The 23,787-nt window shown below is 38.4% G+C and overlaps 2 protein-coding genes across 3 annotated transcripts; one reads left to right on the forward strand and one right to left on the reverse strand.

The window, feature by feature from the left end:
* The first annotated feature begins 45 nt into the window (after positions 1–45).
* LOC117291782 (transmembrane protein 9B-like) lies at positions 46–3,656 on the forward strand. Its single transcript, XM_033773687.1, has 5 exons — positions 46–193; positions 1,306–1,391; positions 2,103–2,190; positions 2,648–2,776; positions 3,198–3,656. Exons 1-5 carry the CDS (start codon positions 125–127, stop codon positions 3,330–3,332), a joined length of 507 nt encoding a protein of 168 aa, XP_033629578.1. The 5' UTR covers positions 46–124; the 3' UTR covers positions 3,333–3,656.
* Positions 3,657–6,073: 2,417 nt separating this feature from the next.
* On the reverse strand, positions 6,074–23,761 carry LOC117291805. Of its 2 annotated transcripts, none has more exons than XM_033773718.1 (4): positions 21,596–23,761; positions 17,539–17,705; positions 10,787–10,862; positions 6,074–7,067 (listed from the first exon to the last, which is right to left on the reverse strand). In XM_033773718.1, exons 1-4 carry the CDS (start codon positions 23,655–23,657, stop codon positions 6,952–6,954), a joined length of 2,421 nt encoding a protein of 806 aa, XP_033629609.1. In that variant the 5' UTR covers positions 23,658–23,761; the 3' UTR covers positions 6,074–6,951. The 2 variants fall into 2 exon arrangements, 1 of the variants encoding a protein (XP_033629609.1); XR_004519200.1 differs by lacking the exon at positions 6,074–7,067 and adding an exon at positions 16,105–16,268 and having other exon boundaries at positions 10,786–10,862.
* Positions 23,762–23,787: the final 26 nt, after the last annotated feature.

The following is a 23,787-nucleotide window of genomic DNA, read 5'->3' on the forward strand; positions in this document are numbered from 1 at the left end:
AAATAATGTCAGAAGAGGGCGCTCTAAGATGCGGAACAACAGCAGTCGGTAGACTTTCTCTGGACTGCCTGAAATGATCATCGTCATGTGATTTTGCAAAAAACTTATATTTTACATTTTTAAAATGACTTCAACAGCGGGAACGGCACTCTCCTTAGTTTTGGTGATTATCTTGTGCTTTGGAGTCTCAAAGGTTTGTATTATAATTGGACATACGAATGTATGACATTAATTGTTTTCATTCATTGAAAATGACAGTGACACTGACAGTGAATGTGATAGATAGATAGCGATGATGATATAGCCCTGAATAGTGATATTGATAACACTGTAGTTATGACATGGTAGTGTTAACGGAAAAGTTTCCGTATGGCGCCACCACTTTTTCATTCGAAATGAAATAAAATAGTATCTAATTTACCTCAATGAGATATTCCTTTTTGTAAAAATGAGTGAAAAAGTGGTGGCGCCATACGGAAAGTTATCCGTGTTAACTGTTACTTAGTAACACTTAACAGTCTGTTTCGTTAAAATAGAAGTCATTGTGTTAGTTAGGCATGTAGCTGGAGCAAGTTTATTGCTCCATGATGGTTCATAAAGTCAAGTTATAATTAGTTAGTTTACTTACAATCATCATCATCATTCATACGTATCACTGTCACAATGATCACGGCATGATCATGATGCAACTATCACTCAGTTGGCTAGCAATTTTAGCAAACTGCAATGTTACTGTTAGTATGCTCATTATTGAAACTAATGTTTGCAGTAATTGTAGAGTGTACCATGACTGCTGAGTGAGTTTACCTTGTATATATAGTAAGAAAGATGTATGACATGGTTAAATTCAAGGTCTACTTCATGTGGTTCCCCCATGATGTAATTTAAGGTTAAAAAAGGTAATCCAACCTGACTGTGTTCAGCAATCATGAAAAAGTATGGTAGGTTTGTGGAATCTTTGATTGCTGATTAGGTACATGTTCCAATTCCCCCCTTCCCAATCACAAATATCAACCAGTTTTACTGAGTTTGGTACCAATTTATGTTTATTGAATTATTAGCGGTTGCCCTCATTTTGATTGAAAAGGTCGAGGGGTGCTCAGTAAAACCGTTTAACATTTATCAGATGGTCAGGAGCCAAAATAGGAAATTTATTAAGACAAAATCACCCCATAATCCAATTTTAAAGAGGGGTAAACAGTGTTATGCTGAGAGGACATCCGATCCCAGGGTAAATAATAATACCATAACTAGATAAATAAAAATAATAAATGAGAGATTTACTGTCTTCAATTCGACCTACAGGCACAGTTTGAGGATCATCGTTGTAAGTGTGTATGTCCAGGCAACCCTGTGAATGTAACAGTCCTCACTCTAGCTGCTGTAGAATGGTAAGTCAGTAAACAAATCTTAGAAGCCAGTAAGAGCTCCGACGAACCATGTTTTAAAATTTGGCAATTTTCTGACAATTTTCTTGTATTATTTGAAGTTTTAAATTGATTGATGAAAATGTCTACACAAATTTAATCAACCCAATAAGTCTTTATTGATATCTGAAACAAAAAGTGGCATCCCCTTTTAAAAGTTGATCCCCTGGCTGCCGATTCCCATTGTAATTTGGGTTTGATCCCTGGCTACATGGCAGTACGGTTGATGGCTTCTGCTTGGCACCCCCAAACAAAGATATTGACAAAATAGGGACACCGCCAACATAGGGCTAGATAGCTCTGTTGGTAGAGGTTAACTCTAGTCAATTCTTTGTTCAACCCAAAAATTATTTTAAAAAAAACCCAGTCAGTTCCCCGTGTGGTTTTATTGATATCAGTAAAAATTACGTCCGAAAGAAGGCACATTACCAGGCAAGGTGCTTTGTCACTGACTTGCATCTTGTCAATTCACCAGTCCACAGCATTCTTACTGCTCTATTTGTTAAAGTTTTCTTGCTGTTTTCTCACCAAGCAGACACTGTGTTAAGCTGACACTTTCACACAAGACTTTTTTTTATTATTTTGCTTACAAATGAGCATTATGTTAACCAAAGACCAATCCATGACCCTACCTTTAAATTCTTACGTGTTCTTTATGTTTATTTTCCTTTAAAGTACTTGTGAGCATGTTACAAAGAGGAGTGAGCTGGAATGCTTGAGGTGTGAATGCCACTATGAAGAAAGAAACACAATCACGATCGAGGTAAAGAGGATTATGAGAATATAAGTTTGGGTTTTTACCCATACAGATGTACACCGATGTGTGTTAGCACTGTATTGACCCCTTGCACGCACGTCACACGCTGGGCGACTGTGCCATGCTCACCATTTTGGTGGGCAAAAGGTTTACGTGTGAACGCTGCGTCACCTAATGCGCACTTCACTGAATAACACACAGTGACATTGCCCACCAGTATGGCACATCCAAGATTATTCTGATTATGACATCAGGTGAATTGGGTCAATCCTCAGCACTTTCCCACTTACTTCATTTTCAAAGTTTCAAACGCATACTATGTATGGATGAAAACAAATTTCCTATCTTGGCCTCTTGTTACACTTTGGGCCTGTTTTGCGGCAAACAGCTGATCTCTTATTCCTCAAATGAAGATTTTCCATCATCTTGCCCAACATTTTGTTAATCTCATGTTTGTTTTCAGATCGTAGTTGTCTTCCTCATAGTCTTCGCTGGGATACTGGTTCTGTATCTTATTGCCTTATTGATCATGGACCCTGGTATGTTAAAGAGGGGGCATGCGGATCAACGGCGAATGCTGCATGAAACAGATGTAAGTTGTTTGATGGTGTACTCTGCAGACCTTCATTTTTAAAGGGATTGTTTACAAAGCGTTACTGCAGTAACTCTTCTCAGATTCAAATTTTTGGGGATAAAAAGTGATATCTTTTTCCGTAACCACAGTACTTTGAAGTGAAAATTTGTTCAAACAAATAAATTATACTGTCCGAAGCTGCTATACTTCTTACCAAGTAAGTTTGTTATTGCCATTTGAGCTTTCAGAGTCATTACCAAATGTATACAGACCCTTTAAGGAGAGTGAGTGCAATCGCTTTCCTCTAAACCTGTTAACCTTGTCTGAGAGTGTGAAAAATGGCACTGCTTAAAATTTAAAGTTTTTTTTTTTTCAATTCTAGCTAAAACAAATTCACAGCAGGAAGTTAAAGGTTTTTTTTTTTTTTCTTTTTCACCAGGAGGTAACGTCATCATCAAGATCAACTCGCAAACCGTCTTACATCGATCGTGTTGGATCGGCTCAGAAGAGATGGAGACGAAAAGTGATTCAACAAAGGAGAGACGTGTTTGAGACTCACACATTACTCAGCTAACGAGATCAGGTCCAGACCTACAAGCAGTGAGCTCATGTAGCATTAGGCCAGGGCCTGCAGGGGCTATCCATTGCCTCAAAACACCAGATAAACTTATGTTGAAGCTTCCCAAATACAGATAATGGAACATCTTCCAGTACTATAATAAGTAGTGTGGTTAATCATTGAAGATAATTTTGTTAGGCTAGTCGCTAGACACACAAGGCCTGAAGGCCACTTCAAGGTGTCGGCTGCAAATGAACTATTTTTCTAGGGGCCGTTGCCACCTTATCTTGGGCTGAAACAGGGTTACCCCCTTTACAGTCCATACGGATGTAGGCTTGGGTATCATCCATCAGAAGCCTGGCTGAGCAGAAAGCACTACCTCCCCAACTTTACAAAGCAATCATAGTTGAGTGTTTTGCTTAAGGATACAAGTGTCATGACTGGGACTTGAACTCAGACTCTCCTGATCAGAAATACTAGAGCTTGAATCCGGGGCTCTTAACCGCTAGGCCGTGAAATGCCACAAATTGCTGCAATATAGATTAGTCAACCTACATGTAGACCTGTGTTAAGGCTGAGTCACACTGCAGCGATAACGAAAAATGATAACAATCATGACGCATAGAGAATGCATTCTATTGGTTGAATTGCTCCACGTAGAATACTCACACGCTCATTCAACCAATGGAATGCGTTCTTTTTGCGTTGTTTTCTTTCTCGTTCTCGTTATCACTGCAGTGGGACTGGGCCTTTATGGTGGTTTGTCTAGTCCAGGGTTTGATATCACTTAAAGACAGTGGACACTATTGGTAATTGTCAAAGACCAGTCTTCCCACTTGGTGTGTATCAACATATGCATAAAATAACAAACCTGTGAAAATTTGAGCTCGTTTGGTTGTCGGAGTTGCGAGATAACTATGAAAGAAAAAAACACCCTTGTAACGCGAAGTTGTGTGCTTTTAGATGCTTGATTTCGAGACCTCAAATTCTAAACTCGAGGTCTCGAAATCAAATTCGTGGAAAATTACTTCTTTCTCGAAAATTATGTCACTTCAGAGGGAGCTGTTTCTCACAATGTTTTATACCATCATTCAACCTCTCCCCATTACTCGTTACCAAGTAAGGTTTTATGCTAATTATTTTGACTAATTACCAATAGTGTCCACTGCCTTTAAGATCAAGATTCATCTTTAGATGAGTTGTCAATACTGCCATAGTGCACGCCTCTAGTAAATTCAATGTATTGTTACTGACAAAATAATCTTTTTGTAAAGGAAAACAGATTTTCTCAGAGAGTCATTTCACAGTCCTAAAATAAAATTACCATAAAGCCAAACTTTGGGAAGTATCTTTTAAAACTTGGATACATCTATTTTTGTTAAAAGTTTCAATCTCTATTCACTGGAAACTGACACATTTGATGTAGTATGAACTGTGTACATTTCTTTATTTAAGTAAAGTCGAACAAGTACCAAAGAGTGCAACGAAATGTTCAGACCTGAAATTACATTGAGACCATGGAGGCCTCCATTCATTGGGTTTGATTTCATAGAGCTGCTAAAGCACAAAAAGTAGCTAAGCACAGCCAAATTATGCTTAGCAGATAGTTTATATTTTATAAGCACTGTTTTCTGCTTTAAGCAGCTCTGTGAAACTGGGCCATAGAGGCATCCAATGCACTGGGGACAATTTCACAGAGCTGCTTAGTAGCTAAGCACAACCAAATTCTGCTTACCAGAAGAAGGTCACCAGCCAAAACACTGTGCCATGTTTAATCAAAGACTGGTACTTCTGCTTATTTTTGCCTAGCAGAAAATTTTTAAGCAATGTTTCTATGAATATGGGCTCTTATCTTGGCACCCTTTCAAAATACTTCCCTTCCTTTTTTTCCAATAGTTCAGTAAAGTTTGTTTGTATTGTCACATAATTATGATTTACACCACTTGCACAATGCGCAGCGCTCTTACACACACCTATCTTGTCCGCCATTTTGGGAATCAAATTATGCACAAAGGCATTGACAAAATGACGGAAATTGGTTGATGCGCATTCTTATTCGCTGTTCAGCCTTGTGCAAGAGGGTCTATACAATAAAATGCAAGGGGCGCTTGTTAAAAACGTAGATGGCTTTGCCCTCTCAAAGATGAGAAATTCCAGGTCTGATTTTGTTTGCAAAACAGTAGCCGTCTTGTTTACCTTTTAATTGGATGTTTCTCCAAATGCAAAACAACAAACAATCTGTCAATAACACAAATCTCCCCCAAAAGACAGTTGTCTCAATTATGGCAGTCTAGTTTAACGTACAAAGTTATTTGTACATATTATGCAATATATTAAACACGAGTAGCTTTCTTTGATAACTTTAATGTAAAAACTTCCCATAAAACTTGTAAATAATAATTTGGATAAGTATGGTTTGTTATATTAACAACTGTTTCTATAAATAAGTTGAAGTTTTCCATATTTAACTGTACTCCTAAATAAAGACAGGAATCATAAATAATATTTCTTGTTTACTTTTGTTATATGTAGGCCTATTCATTTACTTGTTCAATACTTAAATGGGTAGTATACCCTTGGTGATTGCTCCAAAAATTAATGACCATACAAAAACTTACTTGGTAAAGATCACTGGAGGGCTGTTGGTATTACATAATACACGTAGACCTTATCGCAAATACCAATGCGCAAGCGCAGACTGTTGAATGAGGTGCATTGTGGGATATATATGGATCAAATTTGGATACCAGCTAGACCACAATGCACCTAATTCCAAGCTTTACGCGCGCGCCCCGGTATTTGCGAAAAGGTCTATAATTGTTAGAAACGACCCCCTTTAAAGAAATGCAGTTTTAGAAAAAAGTAACCTCTGAAGGGCATCTGACTGAAAGCACACAATCTATGCAACAAAGTTGTTTTACTGTCATTCTTTTCTTCAACTTCGATGAACAATTTTCATGGGTTGATTTTATGCATTATGCTGGGAAACAAAGTGAGGATGTTCTTATATAATTAGTACCAAAAGTATAGCCGGCCTTTACCTTTAAAGTATAAAGATCAAATCCAAAGGAACAATTTGTCTTACTCTCAAACAAACTGAACAATTTCTTCGGTTGTTGTTTAAAGTGAAACTAAAATGTCATTGCCTTTAAGGCACTCGTTAATTCCAATAAAATGGAATAATACCAAGTAAATATTGAGAGAGTTTTGTTTGAAAGCGTCCGGGAAAACCTATTCTTTAGGAATTTCCCACAGCAGGTGGACCGCATGTGAAATTTAGTTAATCAATAATTAGTAGATAATGCTTTAGATTTGAACAACTTTCAAGAGTGTAATTTACAACTTTCACAAAGTTCGTAACAAACAACAATCTCCAACTGAAATGAAATTGTAAGTATTCTTGTTAACATCAAAATAATGTTGTTTCTTCAGATTCCATCATCTGATAAAATAATAATATACATTTAATACAACAAGTAAAATAATAATATACAAGTTATTCTTCCCTTTTTCAGTCTGGATGCTTTTCAAGATTGATGGTGGAAAAAAATCAAGGGCACTTTCGAAAAAAGATCAATATATGAATATTCATACTATGTAAATTGCTGTGGCTTGCAGACTTCTGATTGGTTCTTCACCTTCCCACTGCGTTCGTTACGTTGTTGTTGGTGTCGCTCATTTTGGTCGCATCATTTGTTGGGGCGTGGCTAGTACTTTCGCTGTTTGGCCCATTTGGAAACGGCAAAGGTCCTGTGTGACAGGAAAACAAAATGGAGATATAGGTCAGCGCGTTGTTAGCCTGAACATCTGACGTCACTCTTCGATGCTCGTGAATTACACCAGAGATCTGCCGTGAACCTTTCACCTACATTTATTTCACATGGAGATACGCTGTCAAATCCACGTAAAACATATTTTTAAAAATGCAAGCTGCTGCGCAGACGATCGGAAGTGAGCTGCAAAACATCACCTCGGACCAATCAAAACACAGGGAAAGCTTACGTCACTGCACGTTTATCCAATGAAAACACTGTTGAGTTAAACCACTGGTGTTGGCCAAAGACAGTGGAGGGCCCAATTTCATAGATCTGCTGGAGCACTGAAAAAAAAAAGCTTAACATTGCCTGCTAAGCACAACTATAAAGCAGGAGACCAGTAACATTTTGTACACGTAATATGGTACTTTAGGTGGTAACCTTGTTCTTATAAGCACATTTTTGTTATGCTTAGCAACTTGTTATGCTTTAGCAACTGTATGAAATTGGGCCCTGTCTGGCACGTCGTCTCCTATTCAAGGTGACAGAGGGCGTAAACATGGTTATACCCCCACCGTCTTTAACCCTATTGATTCCAACTTCAAATCTAGGTCATGACATACAACAGTTGCCACTAATTGCGCAGATATTTCGGCTGGTTAAAAACAGTTGCACGTTAATAGTCCATAAAAGAAAACTATGTAATGGGATATGACCGACGAGCTGGACTCCTTACGGAGCGGCCGTGAGGATGAGCGGAGATCCAGCTACACCTGTGACGGGGAAATAGTGAGAATCTCCCCGCGTGCTTGTTGTCAAGCTGCGTGGTAAAAATTACGGAGAATTTATATGTGGGTCAATTATTAGGCCCCTTATAGAAAGAAAGAAGGACAAAACTGCTCCATCACGCTGCTGCCCTGGCATTGACTTTTCTATATTGCAATGTCCCGCAGCCCGAGTTTGTGCCAACCAAACTATAAATGCAAAAGAAGTTTGTATATGTGTTACAAAAATATTCAAAAAATGTGTTGGAAACAAAACAATCAATCATATTATTTTATTTAATGGAAAGTTTTCAAGGTCTGTATAATAATATCGAGAAGAAGAGGGAAATAGGCTGGTTCCCATTTTGCCGTTCGCTTAAGTGTCAATGTCTTGTATGTGTAGACATGGTGTAGACCAAGATGTCCATGCTGGGACTATCTTCTGAGAGATGCTTTTATAGCAAAAGGTCATGAGTGTTAGTTACATTGTTTACTGGTAGGAAAGCAAACCAGTCACTGCATACTGGGTTAAATATAAATATCTTTTCCCCCCACACGAAATTAATTAATTAATTATTAGTTTGTTTTGGTCTGGCTTAATGTTTTGCAATTTTAACTGTTCGGATTGTCCTGTAAGGTTCTTGTATTTTCAGTTTGTTTGGATTGCTGTATATTTTCCTGTTGTAAAATGTTATATTTTTATAATTATTTTGTTATGCGCTTGTGTACATTTCATGGAATGGGCGCAATATAAATTAATAAATTATTATTATTATTATTATTATTAAGATCGGAGATGGAACTTTGATACCTAGAACAGCTACCAGTGCAGTGAGCTTGTGATAAAAACAGTTTGTTTCAACTCGTTTCTAGCATTGAATAAAGTTGCACTTTTCTCGATTTGCTTCAAATTGTTTAATCTGTTTACGCCACTCCCGTTTTTAAACGATTTCAAATCTGATTTGATTGCCAAATTTAAGCATTATGTTTTTCCCCCGCCCATGTCAACGAAACATCGTTCATGAATTGTTCAATTTCTTTGAAAATGAATGACCTGTTGCATCCTGCATTCAACAGTCAAAATTAATTATTAATTTAATGTCAACAGTTAAGCATTCAGTTGCTGAATGAAGCTCATTCAAATTCATTGTGAGTCGCAGAGATCATTCATTTATTTTCTACAAGCCAGCAGCACGTGACTTGTAAACCATTCTAGTTCATAAATAGAAGAAATTTAACTGGAGATTGGAAAACAATTGTCTCGAATCCCATTAAGTGAATTGGAATGAACAAGAAACAAACTGAACCAGAAGAACGAAATCACAAGTGCACGAAAACGAAATTGAATATAATGATGCTAATACTTTTTAGCAAAACTGTCTATAGACTCTTGGGAAATGTTCCACATAAAGCCATCTTAAGTAAGGCATATCTGCAAAGCCTGGAACAATTATACGACACAACAACTGAGTTATTGCCAACATTAACAATGTTCTTGACCGTGCTGCCATCCGAAAATAATTTGTAAGTGATGAGTGTTTTGTGCATCGTGCGCGTCCCAGACGCCGATCCAGTGAGGGCCCGCTGGGCCGGGCATGTTATACCCCCGGTAGAACTTGGACACCGCTCCCCATTAGAAAAGGGGGTGAAAGCGAAAGGAACGAAAATTAACGAAGTATGGAAGAACAGGACAACGATAGAGAGAGAGAGAAAGAGGGACGGGGACACACAAATAATCGTGAGAGAAGGGTAAAGAAACAACCCAAAAATAAAAACTTACATAATTGCATTATTGCAACAATACAACAATACAATTTTTGTGATATGACCTTCGAAGATTGTCCCAAAGTTTGAAGGAAAAACATGCCGCTTTTTTTTCTGGTATGATACAATGTCAGTTTGCTGAGCACACATACCACACTATCTTAAATAAAGATACAAATCTCAAATCCATTTATTAAAGATTCTGTTTTTTTCTCATGAAATTTGTGTGCAGCAGTCGTGATGTCTGCTTCTAATCTTAAGAACAGACGGAATCTGACCCGAACAGCAGGCAGTTTATTGACGGGGCGAGGTTTTGGAAAATCAAATAAAAAAACAGCTTCGGCGAGTTAATTTTGGGGGCTGTTGTTTTGGTACATTTTAGCTAACTTGAGCGATTAAAACTTCTGTATAAAGATCCTTAAATCCTTAACGTGACATTAGAATACTGATATTTCTGTGTTTCAAATCGCTGGTTATTGAAGAGTCTTTTTACTGAACAAGAAATGTCCGCAGAGTGACTGTAATGCAGAGCCAGCCGTCGATTTCACAAAGAGTTAGGACTCGTCTTATCGCGAGTTAGGACGAGTAACTCGTCCTAACTTAGGATTAATCTTAAGGTCTGCATGCTATATGGTTGGGACTCGTCCTAAGTCCTAAGATTAGTCGTAAGTTAGGAAGAGTTTTGTGAAATCGACGGCTGTTGTGGTTGTATTTAGCTTAAGAGAAACACTCTACCACTGAGGATCGAAAAGTCATGTTGGTTAAGACATGAAACAGCTAAACTCCCTTCTCTTCAAAATTGCTGTTCAATTAAAACAACTTTAAGGATTTAAAATACGTGGCAAGTTAAAGTGGTTCAGAGAGTTCCCATAATAGAATGAATGAATAATATACTTGTTAGCTGTATCGGAAAAATTTCGTTGATTTACGACTCTGAGTCTCAATGTCACAAACACCAAGATTCATCAATGAGATTCATCACAATAATTTTTTATACGAATATTATTATTAAGATAATAATCTTTGTTATAGACAAGACAAGGTTTCACGCAAGGGATAGTATGTCAAAAATTGCTGGCCATCTCGCCCTAAGATTGTTGGAGCGAGCTTGCTAAGAATGGCAGTCTTAAACAACGGTTAATGATATGTCATGGTGAAAAACAAACAATTATTCGTTTATACTAACCATGTAAGGTGAGGTTGTTGAACCAATAGTTGGATCGCGGAGGATACAGTTGATGGGGCGCACTGAATCTTGGTATCTGTAAGAAAATGTGGAACACAAAGCATTGGTGGTTGGAGAAGTTTCATTCACAAATTTTGTGCAATTTCTTCTTCAGAGTATCTATACAACGAAATTCATTTTGGCGCTTGTTTTTCCCCTGATCTTTTATCCGAATGAAGCGTATGCCTACGAACCAAAATAAGTTCCATCTAAGTTTCAAATTGGGTATTGACACTTGTCAAGAAAACCGAGACTGGTGAAGGTCCCTTTTTTTTTTTGGGGGGGGGGGGTGTTAGAATTTTCAACATTTCAAAAACAGACTAATAACAACTCCCTGTGTGTGTGGCAGCTGCAATACATATCGACAAATTACACTTCATCATGACCTAATCAAGTCAGGTGAAGACACAGAGCCCGAGCGATGCTTCTGTGTGTGGGAAATGATGATGTTATACTGTACTCGATCCCTTCACCCGCAGCGGGGGAATCTGGTCAAACAGCCCGCAGCCCAACCGCGCCTTGCCCGGTCCCACGATGCCGTTGCGGGACCCATTCTCTCTCGGCCAATGGCGGTGGTCGACCGGCTAAACCTGATACTGTAGAGGAATCTCGAGCGAGCTTCATCTAAATGAAGTTCTTTCTTGATTTTCGAATATTGGACAATTTTCGAACGAGGAGAAACTAAATTGGATAGGTTATAAAAGTTGACATGTTGATTCGAAGGGAGTTGACCCATTCGTTTTCACAAATTTATCTTGGAGCTTTGGCTTTTATTTGAATCAGATGACCCAAAGACCACAAGAAATTGAGTATAAAGGTTTAAGTTTAAGAGGTTATAATGTGTTTTGCTTCAACAAACTATTTCAGGTTATCTTGACTTTGGAGTATTTTGTGGGGCCAGAGCCGAACGTAGAATTATAAGATATGAGTGGAATTTGCCCATTTCCCATGGGACCATTGTTATGTTTACAATGTGTAGACACATTTGAACCAACTAAGAATTAACATTGTCAAGCCCTTCTTCGGAAATTCGTTATCGTAAATATTTACAACTCAAATAACAATTCCTCTGGGGTCGGTCGGCCTATAAGTAACTTTACCATAAAAGCAACATCAGTTATACGAACTTCCAAATTGAAAAAAAAATCTTCTAAGAGATTCTGGTTTTACTTAACAAGAATCAAAATGTCAAACGTCGAGGTTCATGTCCACTATTGCTTGATCACTACAAATGAAAGGGGCCAGACTGTTTCACCCCAAGCCTCAGTTTCAACACATGCACCAGGATAATAAACCAGCTGCGAAAGGTCTGGCCACACAAATTGCAAATCCCACCTGGGTGCTGTCAGTGTGGGCTAACCAGCCGCGGATCCGACGTAGCACCTGAAAAAACTGCCTATAGCTGTGAGTGAGTTTACAAGAACCGAGCGAAAGGGGAGATATGGCCCGGGGGCAAGACGGCATTCTTCTACTCCTCACAGGGCGAGTCAGGCACCTGGAGTTTGCTCCCAAGTTCAGGGGGCTGGGTCACATTTCTACGCGGTATTTCTCTTGAGAATACTCTAATGTTTACTTCTCGCTTTTTTTCATCTCTAGAATGTTTTTGAACTACAACGAGTTTCTCAAACGACTCCGACCAGTATAGTCTTCAATCTTTTATCTTTGAGAGGATTAATTTGAAGTTAAGATAATACATCAACCCAAAAAGTCACACTTGAATAATTTTGGTTATACAATCAAAACATTATTCACTTTATAAAATGATTAACATAAAAACATCAATCAAAATGAGCAAAAGTATTTTGAGGCATAAATCAAAACTTGTACGCTCTTTTCGTTTTTTTTGTAATACTGCTTTTTTTTTAATTAAAGAATCGACTACATGAAATTCCTCTAATCTGATTCGGGGATCCTAACTACATGTATACTTTTCTAAGAGTCAGTGTGCTCGTAATTTGGATGATGGTTTAAGGGAATACTTTTACATGAAATATTTATGATTCCACGCGAGTACGAAAAAAGCAACTGTAAATTGAATTGTCGGATGAATTCCAAACAAACCAAACAACAAGAGAATGTGAAGGTGATAATGCAATTTGTCAAACGCTGCCGGAACACTTAAAGCTCTGAGAGGAGTTTCCTCAATATTCATTTGCAAGTCCTCAAAACATAAAGGAGAAAAGGAATTCCAGAAATGTTCAGCGAAACATCTGTCGCGTTCCCGCGGTTTTAAAACAGGACATCTTCGCGCAAGGTGCCGTGTTGATTCGACAGCCCCGGAATGGGGAGGTTAAAATTGGAATTTGCTGGGTGCTGATTGGGCAATTAGGGAGAAGAATTTAGCGCCAATTTGTCAAATTTTCGTTTGATGGGTGACGCAGGCGATGGAAACATTTGCGGGACCAAAATAACAGTGTGTTGTAAATATAGCATGCAGTGTTAGTGTTATTCAAATAATGAAAAGCATGCATGTAAATTTGTTATGCCATTGTGAGCAAAGCTCACACAGTTTATAGATGCTTCAACCAAAACTGTTTTTTCAAGCAAATTGAGAACATAAACATAATTTCAAGGGGAGTTAACCTTTACAAGAATTGAATAAGCCTTAGAACGAAAATAAGTTCGTCGAATTGAGTGTGGTTCCACTAATGACTCTTTATATAAACTTATAATATATAGGCTTCATTCAAATGACTATTGTGGGAAGTTGTATATAAAATAAACGAAACAAAATATTTAAAAATACAAAGTTTGTGCAAGTAAACATTATTTGTTGAGACAATCTTTCATAGACATGGAATCTTCATGTAAAAGCAGAGAAAGTTTTGTGGAAACATTATAACACAAACAAACAAAACTTGTAAACAAATATCAAACACACATGTTAAAGCTTTCCCAAGCAAGTCCGACCATTCTGTCCAAATGCTACGTTTCAAAAAAAGGAAAAATGCCATTGTAGCGACCCTTTAAAAATTAGATTATCCCATCACGTGATCCAATGGAGACATTTAATTGGTTATTATTTTGGCGCGCAGCAGTGGCCCTTGATTACCCGCTGTCGTCTGTACTAGTCAGCTGTTAGCGAACCGGGGGCTGCTGTAAACGCGTCGGCCTGGAATGACCGGAATTCTACGGGTGTCGTCTTGGGGTTGGCGCGCTCACTCAGACACTCTTTGGACTCTGGGTTTTGAAGTGTCTTGAAACTTGAAAGCACAAAATGACGAAATCTCGGGGATAAAAGTCATAATGCTTGGACATGTATTGGTATTTTAAGGCAAATGAACCTGATTAATAATAAACAAACGGGAATATATGTTTGTCAACTTTGATTTGAATAAAAAGAACACGAAATGTAAGAACATAATTAATCAACCTAGCAAATAGTCCTATACACAATGAAAAAAAAGCAAAACAAACATTGATACCCCATCATGCAATGCCTCAAATCCAATGTAAAAATTGTAATGTTTTGTATCAGAAAACTTGAACGCTTTGCGGCAATGCGGCGATTTCTGGCTAATCGTTTATTGCTTATGAATAGACACTTTTATGTACACAGTTTCAGCCGACTCAATTGGTGAATAAATTACACAGATTTGACAATAAAAGTGTTGGTCCGCAACTGTTGTAAAACTGCGTTTTTTGAAAGGTAGAAGGTGTTCACATTTTGACCGCACCGAAACCATGGGAACTGTAGGACAGAATATTTGTGATATGATATTAATTTGTCCCTCGGCAGTATCCGTGTAGGGGGTATACAGATGTTTCTGGAAGAGGTTCAAGCCAAATGCAAGCCCTACCTCAAAATCGGGAGGGAAAAACATTTTAATAAGTGAACATACAATTAAAATTTTCTGACATTGTAAATAAGTGATCACTTGTGTTGCTGGATATCAATAATGGTTGATAGCGTCATATATTACGCCACAGTTTCCACATTTCGTTGCTTTTAGTTTAACCAGACGATACCATTTTGTGAGAAAGGGGTGTCACCTCGGTGACCTCAGGGGCAGGTTTGCCGCGGGTTACAGATGTTAGCTATTGCGCGCCAAACAAGCGAATTATGACCACCTCTACCATCAACAAACAGGTGCAGCCCCTCAACTTTGATTGGTCGACCACAGGGATGCGACCCGATAGGTCCACGGCTCATCTCTCGGTCTCGCTGCGTGCTCGTTCGACTTTTTGTTTTGGAAACTAAACGGATTCAGCGAGACCTCTGGTGGAAAACATTTTATTCTTATGAATGTTTTGTCTTCGGAATCAACGAATTCAAACGAAACTTCTAACTTACCATTATGTATTTAATAAGGGGTGGCAAAGTATGTGAAAAGTATTGTTATCTCTTGCTTTTTACAGATTACAGGATTGGCAAAGCTGACAAAATAGTCGCAGAAATTGTTTGATTTTTATGACTTCTGAATCAACGAATTCAATCGAAACTTCTAACTTCCCGTTATGTATTAAACATGATTTTGGTGCCATATTGTGTGAAAGGTGTTGTTGTTTATCTCTCACTTTTAAAATGTATTATCTGCAATGGATTCTTCGAGACCTTTGAAAAACATTTGATTTTCATGATTTCTGATTCAACGAATTCAATCGAAACTTCTAACTTCCAGTTATGTATTTAACATGGTATCGGTGTCAGATTGTGTAAAATATTACTGCTGTTCATCTTTAGTTGTTTAAAGTTATAATGGATTGGTAAAACTGACAAAATAAACGCAGACATTTTTCATGTTTTGTGTGATCAACCATATAAGCCTAGTGCTAAATTCGTTGTGCGAGTCAGAAGAAAATGGTGAACAACAGTGCACAACCTGTGAATATTGTCTTTGTTGGCTGTAACGACCGAAGTCAGCTGTTGCGTTTTTGCTAGCCATTTAGCTACAGTTTCCTCGAAATATTTAGCAAAACAAATGGTTTTAGTATAATGAACATCATAATCCTCTCAAGATAAGCCTTTAGACCAAAACAAACTATGATGGTGTAATACTTCCTATCCATTATAAACCTTTATTTTTTTCGAAATGAATGGTTTAAAAACGGTAAATTATGAAGTTTCCAAGGTCTTTCGAAAAGTGGTATCTATTTTTTTTTTGGAAGTGTGATTGAACTTGAAAAGTTAATTCAATATGTCATGTGCCTCTAGGCCTGTATCTTCAACCTCAAGCTGACATTACTTCAACCTCAAACCTTTACAATGGCTTTCCTGTTATTCTTTCTCGTCAACTTGCATAAGTTGTGGTTTTTATACCAAGAACGTGACAACTCACCTACAGCAATCCAACGTTCAAGCCAACAATTATTCCTGCCTGTGACCATACAGAAGGCATTGCAGGGCAAAGGGAAGTATAAATATCTCAGCCGCCACTACCACCATTAGGCCATTTTCGAAACAACGGGTTGGGCTTGAAACACATGTTTAGGCTCTGTCCGTCTGTTTAAAAGGCAGTGAACACGAGTGGTAATTACTCAAAATAATTATTATCATACAACCTTATTTGGTAACGAGTAATGGGGAGAGATTGATAGTATAAAACATTGTGAGAAGTAACGCAGTTTTCGAGAAAGAAGTAATTTTCCACGAATGTGATTTTGAGACCTCAGAATTAGGTTTTGAGGTCTCGAAATCAAGTATTTGAAAGCACACAACTTCGTGTGGCAAGTCTTTTAAATACAATTATCTCGCAACTTCGACGACCAATTGAGCTTAAATTTTCACAGGTTTGTTATGTTATGCATAATTTGTTGAGATACACCAAGTGAGAAGACTGGTCTTTGACAAAATTACCAATAGTGTTCAGTGTCTTTAAGTTCTTAGCTTGTTTTTTTAACAACTATAAGCAACTAAATGTGGCCTAAGCTTAAACTCACGCCCACGACGTGGTTTCGTAAAGGGCCATAATAGTATTATCATGCTGACATCAACTTTGTAAAGTTCCCTGACCATCCCAAACCTATCAAGAAGTTCGTTTAATTCTGTTGGACTGAAGACTGCCCAAGTACAAATAGAGGAGATTATGCTATACATTGATGAATCAGGCACCACCACACCAGAGTCATGCCAGTTTGGGTTGAGGATATAATGGTTTTTGTTTGTTTTGTTATATAGATTGGTTTGCGGTAACACTTGGGGTGGTTCTGAAAAGAACCGTTGGTTTCAACTCGACGTTTCGATCAGATGCTCTGATCGTCTTCTGGAGAAAGAAACTTCTTCATCTGATAAGATAACTCTATACGGAGAAGGTTTGATACTTATTGTCGAGAAATATTCACAAGAAATATGGGTCATTTTCAAGAAAATTGGGGTGGGGACAGGGAGTGTCTTGGCTGTTTGGTTTTGTTAAAGTAGTTTATAGTAAGTCCCCATTATTATCATCCTGATTAAAATCTATACCAAAAGTCACAATACTGTTTGTCCTTCCAGCCTCGCTTTGGTTACACTGATTCAAACGGGAGATACAAGATAAAATATAAGATGGATGCCCAAGGATACAAGTAATTTATCACCGGCAATTTCCTTGAATGTTTATTAAAGATACAGCCAAGGCACTTTCCCCACCCCCAATTTTCTTGAAAATTACCCACATTTCTTGTGAATATTTATCGACAATAAATACTATCAGTAGAGAGATATCTTATATGATGAAGAAGTTGTTTATTTCTTTTCATTTTAACCAAAGCTGAGCAATAGCTTTAACACATACCTTAGCTGGTGGCGGCTGTCCGAGTTCGAGTCCCCTACACGTCACAGGGTCGACGGCCGTTCTATGACCGCTCTCGCCAAACGTGATGGTTGTCGGTAGCATGCCAAACCGTGGATAGTGGTGATGGTGAACGAACTTACACATATCAGTCGTCGACATTGGTGGTCCTTGGAAAGAAAGTATAAAAATGGTTGACGTGTTACTAATTTCTAAGAAGTTAACGTTTTGAAGGAGACAATGCAACATTTTTAAACAACAGAGAAAGGGAATTTTTCAACCGCAGAAAAAAAAGAATTTATCTGATGAATCCAATTCATGCTACACGTCATCAATATACTATTCAAAGTTTCATACTCAGAAATTATAAGAAATTCCTAACTGCTTTTCTGGAAATTAACAACATTTCTGTCAGATTTGTTTACGGTTTGTTGAAAAAGGGTCATCAAAGTAATTCTTCAGAAGTGAATTAATATTTAGGAAATAAGATGATATGAACAAACTTTAAAGGGTGTGCACAACATTGGTAAGATTGAAAATTGTGTACAGAATTGCACATAACCTTTATTAAAAGTTTAAAGGAACACGTTGCCTTGGATCGGTCGAGTTGGTCTTTGAAAAGCAATTGAAACCGTTTGAATATAATGATCCACACCACCAACATGCCTCGAAATTGCCTGGTTTTCCTTTTACGTCGCGAACAAACTCGGTCTGCCATTTTGTGGAGTACAAATTTTAACTCCATAAAATGGCCGACCGTGTTAGTTCACGACGTATAAGGAAAACCATACAATTTCGAGGCATGTTTGTGTAAATTATCTATCTAAACCATATGCATTTCACAACTAACGGGTTTCGAACGCTTTTCAAAGACCGACTCGCCCGATCCAAGGCAACGTGTTCCTTTAACTACGGTCTTAATGTAAAAGAGTGAAACCTAAACACGATGTTTGGAAACAGTCAAAACGTAAGGTTTTCCCCACTGTTTTCTTGTGACTTTGTTGACCGATTGAACTTTCACAGGTTGTGTGTATTGGCTCATGTGTGCAACTATGTTTTTCTTGTATTGTGTAAATTGAATCTTTGATTAATAGCAGCAAAAGGATTCAACATTAATTAATAGTGTTTGTCTTGTTTTTCAATCCGGCTTAAATTAAGTGCATGTTTTAAGAATGTTTTTTTTTTAAATAATGTTGCTGTTTATCTCTCTTACTATATATTTTTAATAATTTTACTGGCCATTCTTTGATATTTCACGTTTACTTGCTTAACCTTCATCTTGTAAACATATGTATAGATTAATGCTTTTAAAGTTTTTGTGATGTATTTTGTAAGTTTTGATGTGTTTTTTATATTGAATCCAACCGTATGTGGTCGCAAATAAAATGAACCTTACCTTACTTTATCTTGCAACAATGATACAATACCATTTGAATGGTACGTATCATTGGTAAGATGTTCAAAGATGTACATAAGTTTCATGGCACAAAGATAACCGACTTGGCTTGAAAGGTTTTGCTTAAAAGGTTTTGCATGACATACTCTTGCTTGAAATGCTATAGTTTTTTTGTTTTTTTTAGAAAGAAAAAAAAACCCGTTTTACATGCTAGTCCAAAATGTTTGAAAACTGAGAGAATAATAGGATGTTCTGCAATTTTTGGTGACTCCGATGACAGCTTGGACTTAAAACCTTTACGATGAGTAGTAGAGAATGCAACTGGTCTTTAACATTTACCAATAATTTGAATCTGAAAAGTTTTTCTCGTGCACCAGAAAGCACACCATTCCTTAAGGATTGTTTTACCTAACATTATTCTCACAACTCTGATGACCGATTGAGTCTGAATTTTGACAGGTTTGGTATTATGCATATGTTGGTGGTAAAAGTGAGAGTACTGTTATTTGACAATTACCCAAACTAAACACTGCATGTATACCTATGCAGTCCTTTAGCACATGATATTTTCCGCGAAATTGTAACCATGCTTCATGCCCAACGGTCTTGAGCTTTTACAAAAATACACAATGTACTTGAATGAACTTGTCATCTATACTTGAAATAAAACACCAACCTTTTGAGCTAATATTTTGTATAGTCTGCACATTAACGCTTAAAACAAACAGTAATTATCTCTTTTTGTCCCTGTTTAACGTCAAATACGAAGACGTATGTGCGAATTGCTGTGGAAGCTAATGGTGTCGTTGTTGCCCGCGGGTGCGGGCTAATTTGGTGCCAGCGCTGCACCGTTCCACGGTTCGACTGGACCGGGGACTACTCGCTTCGGGACACGGTACCCGCACCGCAGTTTGTCTGGCGCGGTTGGTGTCTGGAAAACATACTAATTCTTTCATCAGAAGCAACAAAACATTAGCATAGAGCTTACTTTCACGATCTTTGTTCGTAGCCTATGTGTTCATAAAGAAAACGTGATATCATGAAGTGGTATGTTGAACGTAATTGTTGGAAAGGAGTATGGATATAATAATGATTTTGAAATTATCAATCAAAATCAAAACTTCATTTTTGGAAAAGTGGCAATGGAAGTCGTTGTATATTCCAACAGTTTTTATTTGTAGGCAATTTATATTTGTAAGAGTATTGCGAATTATGGACGGTCAGCAACCGGTCAACATCTAAATCTTAACTATGAGTGCTTACGTTTCCAAGCAGCTCTTGTCAATTTTCTGATTTGATGGATTGTAAAGTTCATAGTTTTTTTATAATGGGATATAAACTAGAACCATAACATTTTGTTTAAAGGGAGTGGACACTTTTGGTAATTACTCAAAATAGTTATCAGCATAAAACCTTATTTGGTAACGAGTAGTGGGGGAGAGACTGATAGTGAAACACATTGTGAGAAACAGCTCCCTCTGAAGTAATGTAGTTTTCGAGAAAGAAGTAATTTTCCACGAATTTTAAAACGTAGTTTTCGAAATCAAGCATCTGAAAGCACACAACTTCGTGTGACAAGCGTATTTTTTCTTTCATTTATTATCTCACAACTTCGACGACCAATTGAGCTCAAATTTTCACAGGTTTGTTATTTTATGAATATGTTGAGCGATACACCAAGTGAGAAGACTGGTCTTTGACAATTACCAATAGTGTCAAGTGTCTTTAAACAAAGTGTTTTAATGTACGAGACATTCTTATCAAAATATAACCCTGTTGGTTTACTTTCTCGCAATAAATAGTTCATTTATGGCGGCGAAATTTCAAATAGTGTTTCAAAACAATGTCTTATGAAATTAATTTGCAAGGGAAACGTACATTCGGCCCAGGCAAGTTCTAGGTTGTTATTGTTTGTTCAAATCAGAACTTGGTAATCTTTACAATTTTATAGACTTTCAGACAACTTCGCCTTAAGTAAAAAAAAAATTTACCACAGTAGAAACTTTCCGTACAAACATAATTTTGACAAGTAAAACATAAGTTTTGTTTCTCTTTCTATTTCCTCACCACTCTAATGGCAAATTAAGCTTCATAAACTTTCATAGTTTTCTCTTCACGTAAGTTTATACGTGTAAGTTTGGTCACTACTAGGCTTTGACTCATTACCAATGTCGTTGTAAACTTATATGACACAACAACACAAAAAAGCAAATGGTGCAATGTGGGCCGTATTCATAAAAAAATAGTAATTGCTTTTTATAGGCTTTTGCTTACATCTTTTTTACAGATGTATGTACAAAGATCTGTATACAGATGTAGGCCCTAAGCAAAAGCCTAAAAAAAAGCAGTTGCTATGTTCTATAAATACGACCCATTGTTTGGAGCTATTTTTTCAACACTCACACGAACGGTACGGATTTAGCCAAAGTGTTCACAGATTTCATTTTTCATGTATGATGGCTGATCACACAAAACATGAACACTTTCTGCAACTATTCTGCTAGCTATACCAATCATGTTCGAATTTAAAGTTTACTTTTGCTTGGAAATTGGAGCACTTACATGTACATAGTATTAAGTTTGATACAAGTTCAATAATACACTTTTAGGAAAAGGGTGTCAATTTTGAGAATATTTTAAGCTATTTGATTAACCAATGCTTACCAACTGGTCTTGGTGCAGTGATGTAAGATGTGGCATCAGATTCCCATAAGATTCTCTGCAAATGGTTAATGTAGTCAATGGCTGACCGAAGAGTGTCAACTTTGCTCACCCTCCTACCGTGGTGAAGCCATGGTAAGACTGTCCTCAAATGTTCAAAGCCGGAGTTTAGGTGGTTTACCCGGTCTCTCTCCCTTGCGTTAGCTTGCTTACGCCGGATTTTTTGGCCCTCCGGTCCGTCCTCCTCCGCGGGCTGCGAGTCGCCCGAGCTCTGCCGCCGCCGGCGACTTTGGCGTCTTGACGGTGGGGCTATCGCCTCGCAGTACCGCTGCCGGAGAGCTAACGAATCTGGTGGTACACCGTTGTTTAGGCTGGGAAACGGATGAGTTCTCTTGAAAAATGGTACAGGAACTGTTGGTAGTCCAACTGTAGGTAAGTTTGTAAGTGTTGGGTATGGTTGATTGCGAGAACTGGAAAAGTTAATATGAATTCCTGGGTGAATAAATGTCAACGGTGACCCTGTGTATGCGGCTAGTTGTGGAATAGGAATGGGTAGCATGTGCCGCGAGGGGAAATGTACTGGAAGATACCTGGGTTGATTTGAGCTGAGACACGGGCGCAAAGAGCCGGTGATGGGGACGGGTCGAATTGGGACATCCGTGGCTGAATTGCCCGTGGATGAGCCAGAACTCACAAAACTTGTTGAGGATGAATTTAGGCTCTGTACTGTACGGGGACGGATGGCTACATGTCTTGAATCGGAACTAAACACAGTGTTTGTGAGATGTGTTATTGGAGAAAGTGGTCTGGAGTCCAGAGGTTTGGTTTGTAGTGGGATGGCTTTAATAGTGGACGGTAGGAGCGGCCGGGGAGCAATGAGGGGTGTACCCGGTATCATTGGTGCCTTGGGATGTGTGGTTCTGGTGATAGGCGGAGGAGTTTGGTTGCGATCTGATTTCGATCTCTCAGATGACTCTTTTCGGTTTTTACTTCCAGCTTTATCCCTGCAAATATCACTTTTTCTCTTAAAACCTTTCTTCTCTGAAGGACCCCGTCTAACAATGTCCCTTTGTGAGTCGTTCAATCGAATGTTATCACCATTTGACTTGGTTGTTTTATGCAGCGTTTCCATGGTCCCCGAAGTCACAATAACTGCACCTTTATCATTTCTCCTCAGGATGTAGTTCTTTTTAGAGATAGCCTCGGAGGTTTTTGTTTCTTTGATGATGTTGTTGTCAACTGATGAGGCTATAGTTGTCCCATCAACGTACACGTTCTTACTTGGAAACACCACGTACGGACGAGGTATATCTCTCGGCCAGTCCGTCACCAGGGTTTTCTCTCGACCATCATCAGCAAGATTGTCCACCATGATACTTGTCTCCTCGTGGACACACGGCATTTTGCCAGGTTTTTGCTGTACCGAGCAGGTCCCTCTGCGGGTGGAACCAGGTGTACTAGAGCCGAGCTGGACGGTTGGAGTGTGAAGACACGCTGCGTCCGAGTTGAAAACACTGTCCGTAGCTGTAAACACGCGACTTCCACGTGTGTCTACTAGGTCAGAGACTTGTAATTTACTTGCAGTGGAAGTTTCAAGAATACACTGAAATAACTCCAGTGACGAAGCTACAATATTAGCGGACGGTGGGGTCGGTGTGGATGGGGGCGGAACCCAAGTGATGGGGCTGTAATTTGAAGGCGTACTTAAACATTGCTGAGAGGCTTTAGTTACCTTTTGAGATTTGGCATGTTCTTGTCTCTGCACTGGAGCGGTGACTTCTTGACTGGGGTTGTTGTAGAGGGGAATGGGTTGGGCATAGGGGTGCCTCAACTGTGCCCCTTGCACCTCGGATGTTTGACCTGGACACCACTGGTCGCTAGGGTTGGTAGCAGGGAGGAGCAATGTGGACCCGTCCCATCCACTTGTACACCGGCCGTAATTGATGCATAAACCTGTTGACAGACCGTGAACATTCATCGAATCAAATGATGAATTGCAGCTGAACTCTGTCGACTCATTTACATGTATATATCCACTGTCTGAAACACAACTTCTTAGCTCCATTATGTCCTCGAATACCCCAAACAGCTGAAACTTGGGATCTTGAACGATGACTGCTGACAAAACTATACATGTCCAATCACATGTTTTACAGTATCAAAGCACTGCTGCTGCTTTCTTTTTAAATGGCGTC

Source organism: Asterias rubens, chromosome 6, assembly GCF_902459465.1.
Source record: "Asterias rubens chromosome 6, eAstRub1.3, whole genome shotgun sequence".
In the NCBI taxonomy this organism is placed as follows: Eukaryota; Metazoa; Echinodermata; class Asteroidea; order Forcipulatida; family Asteriidae; genus Asterias; species Asterias rubens.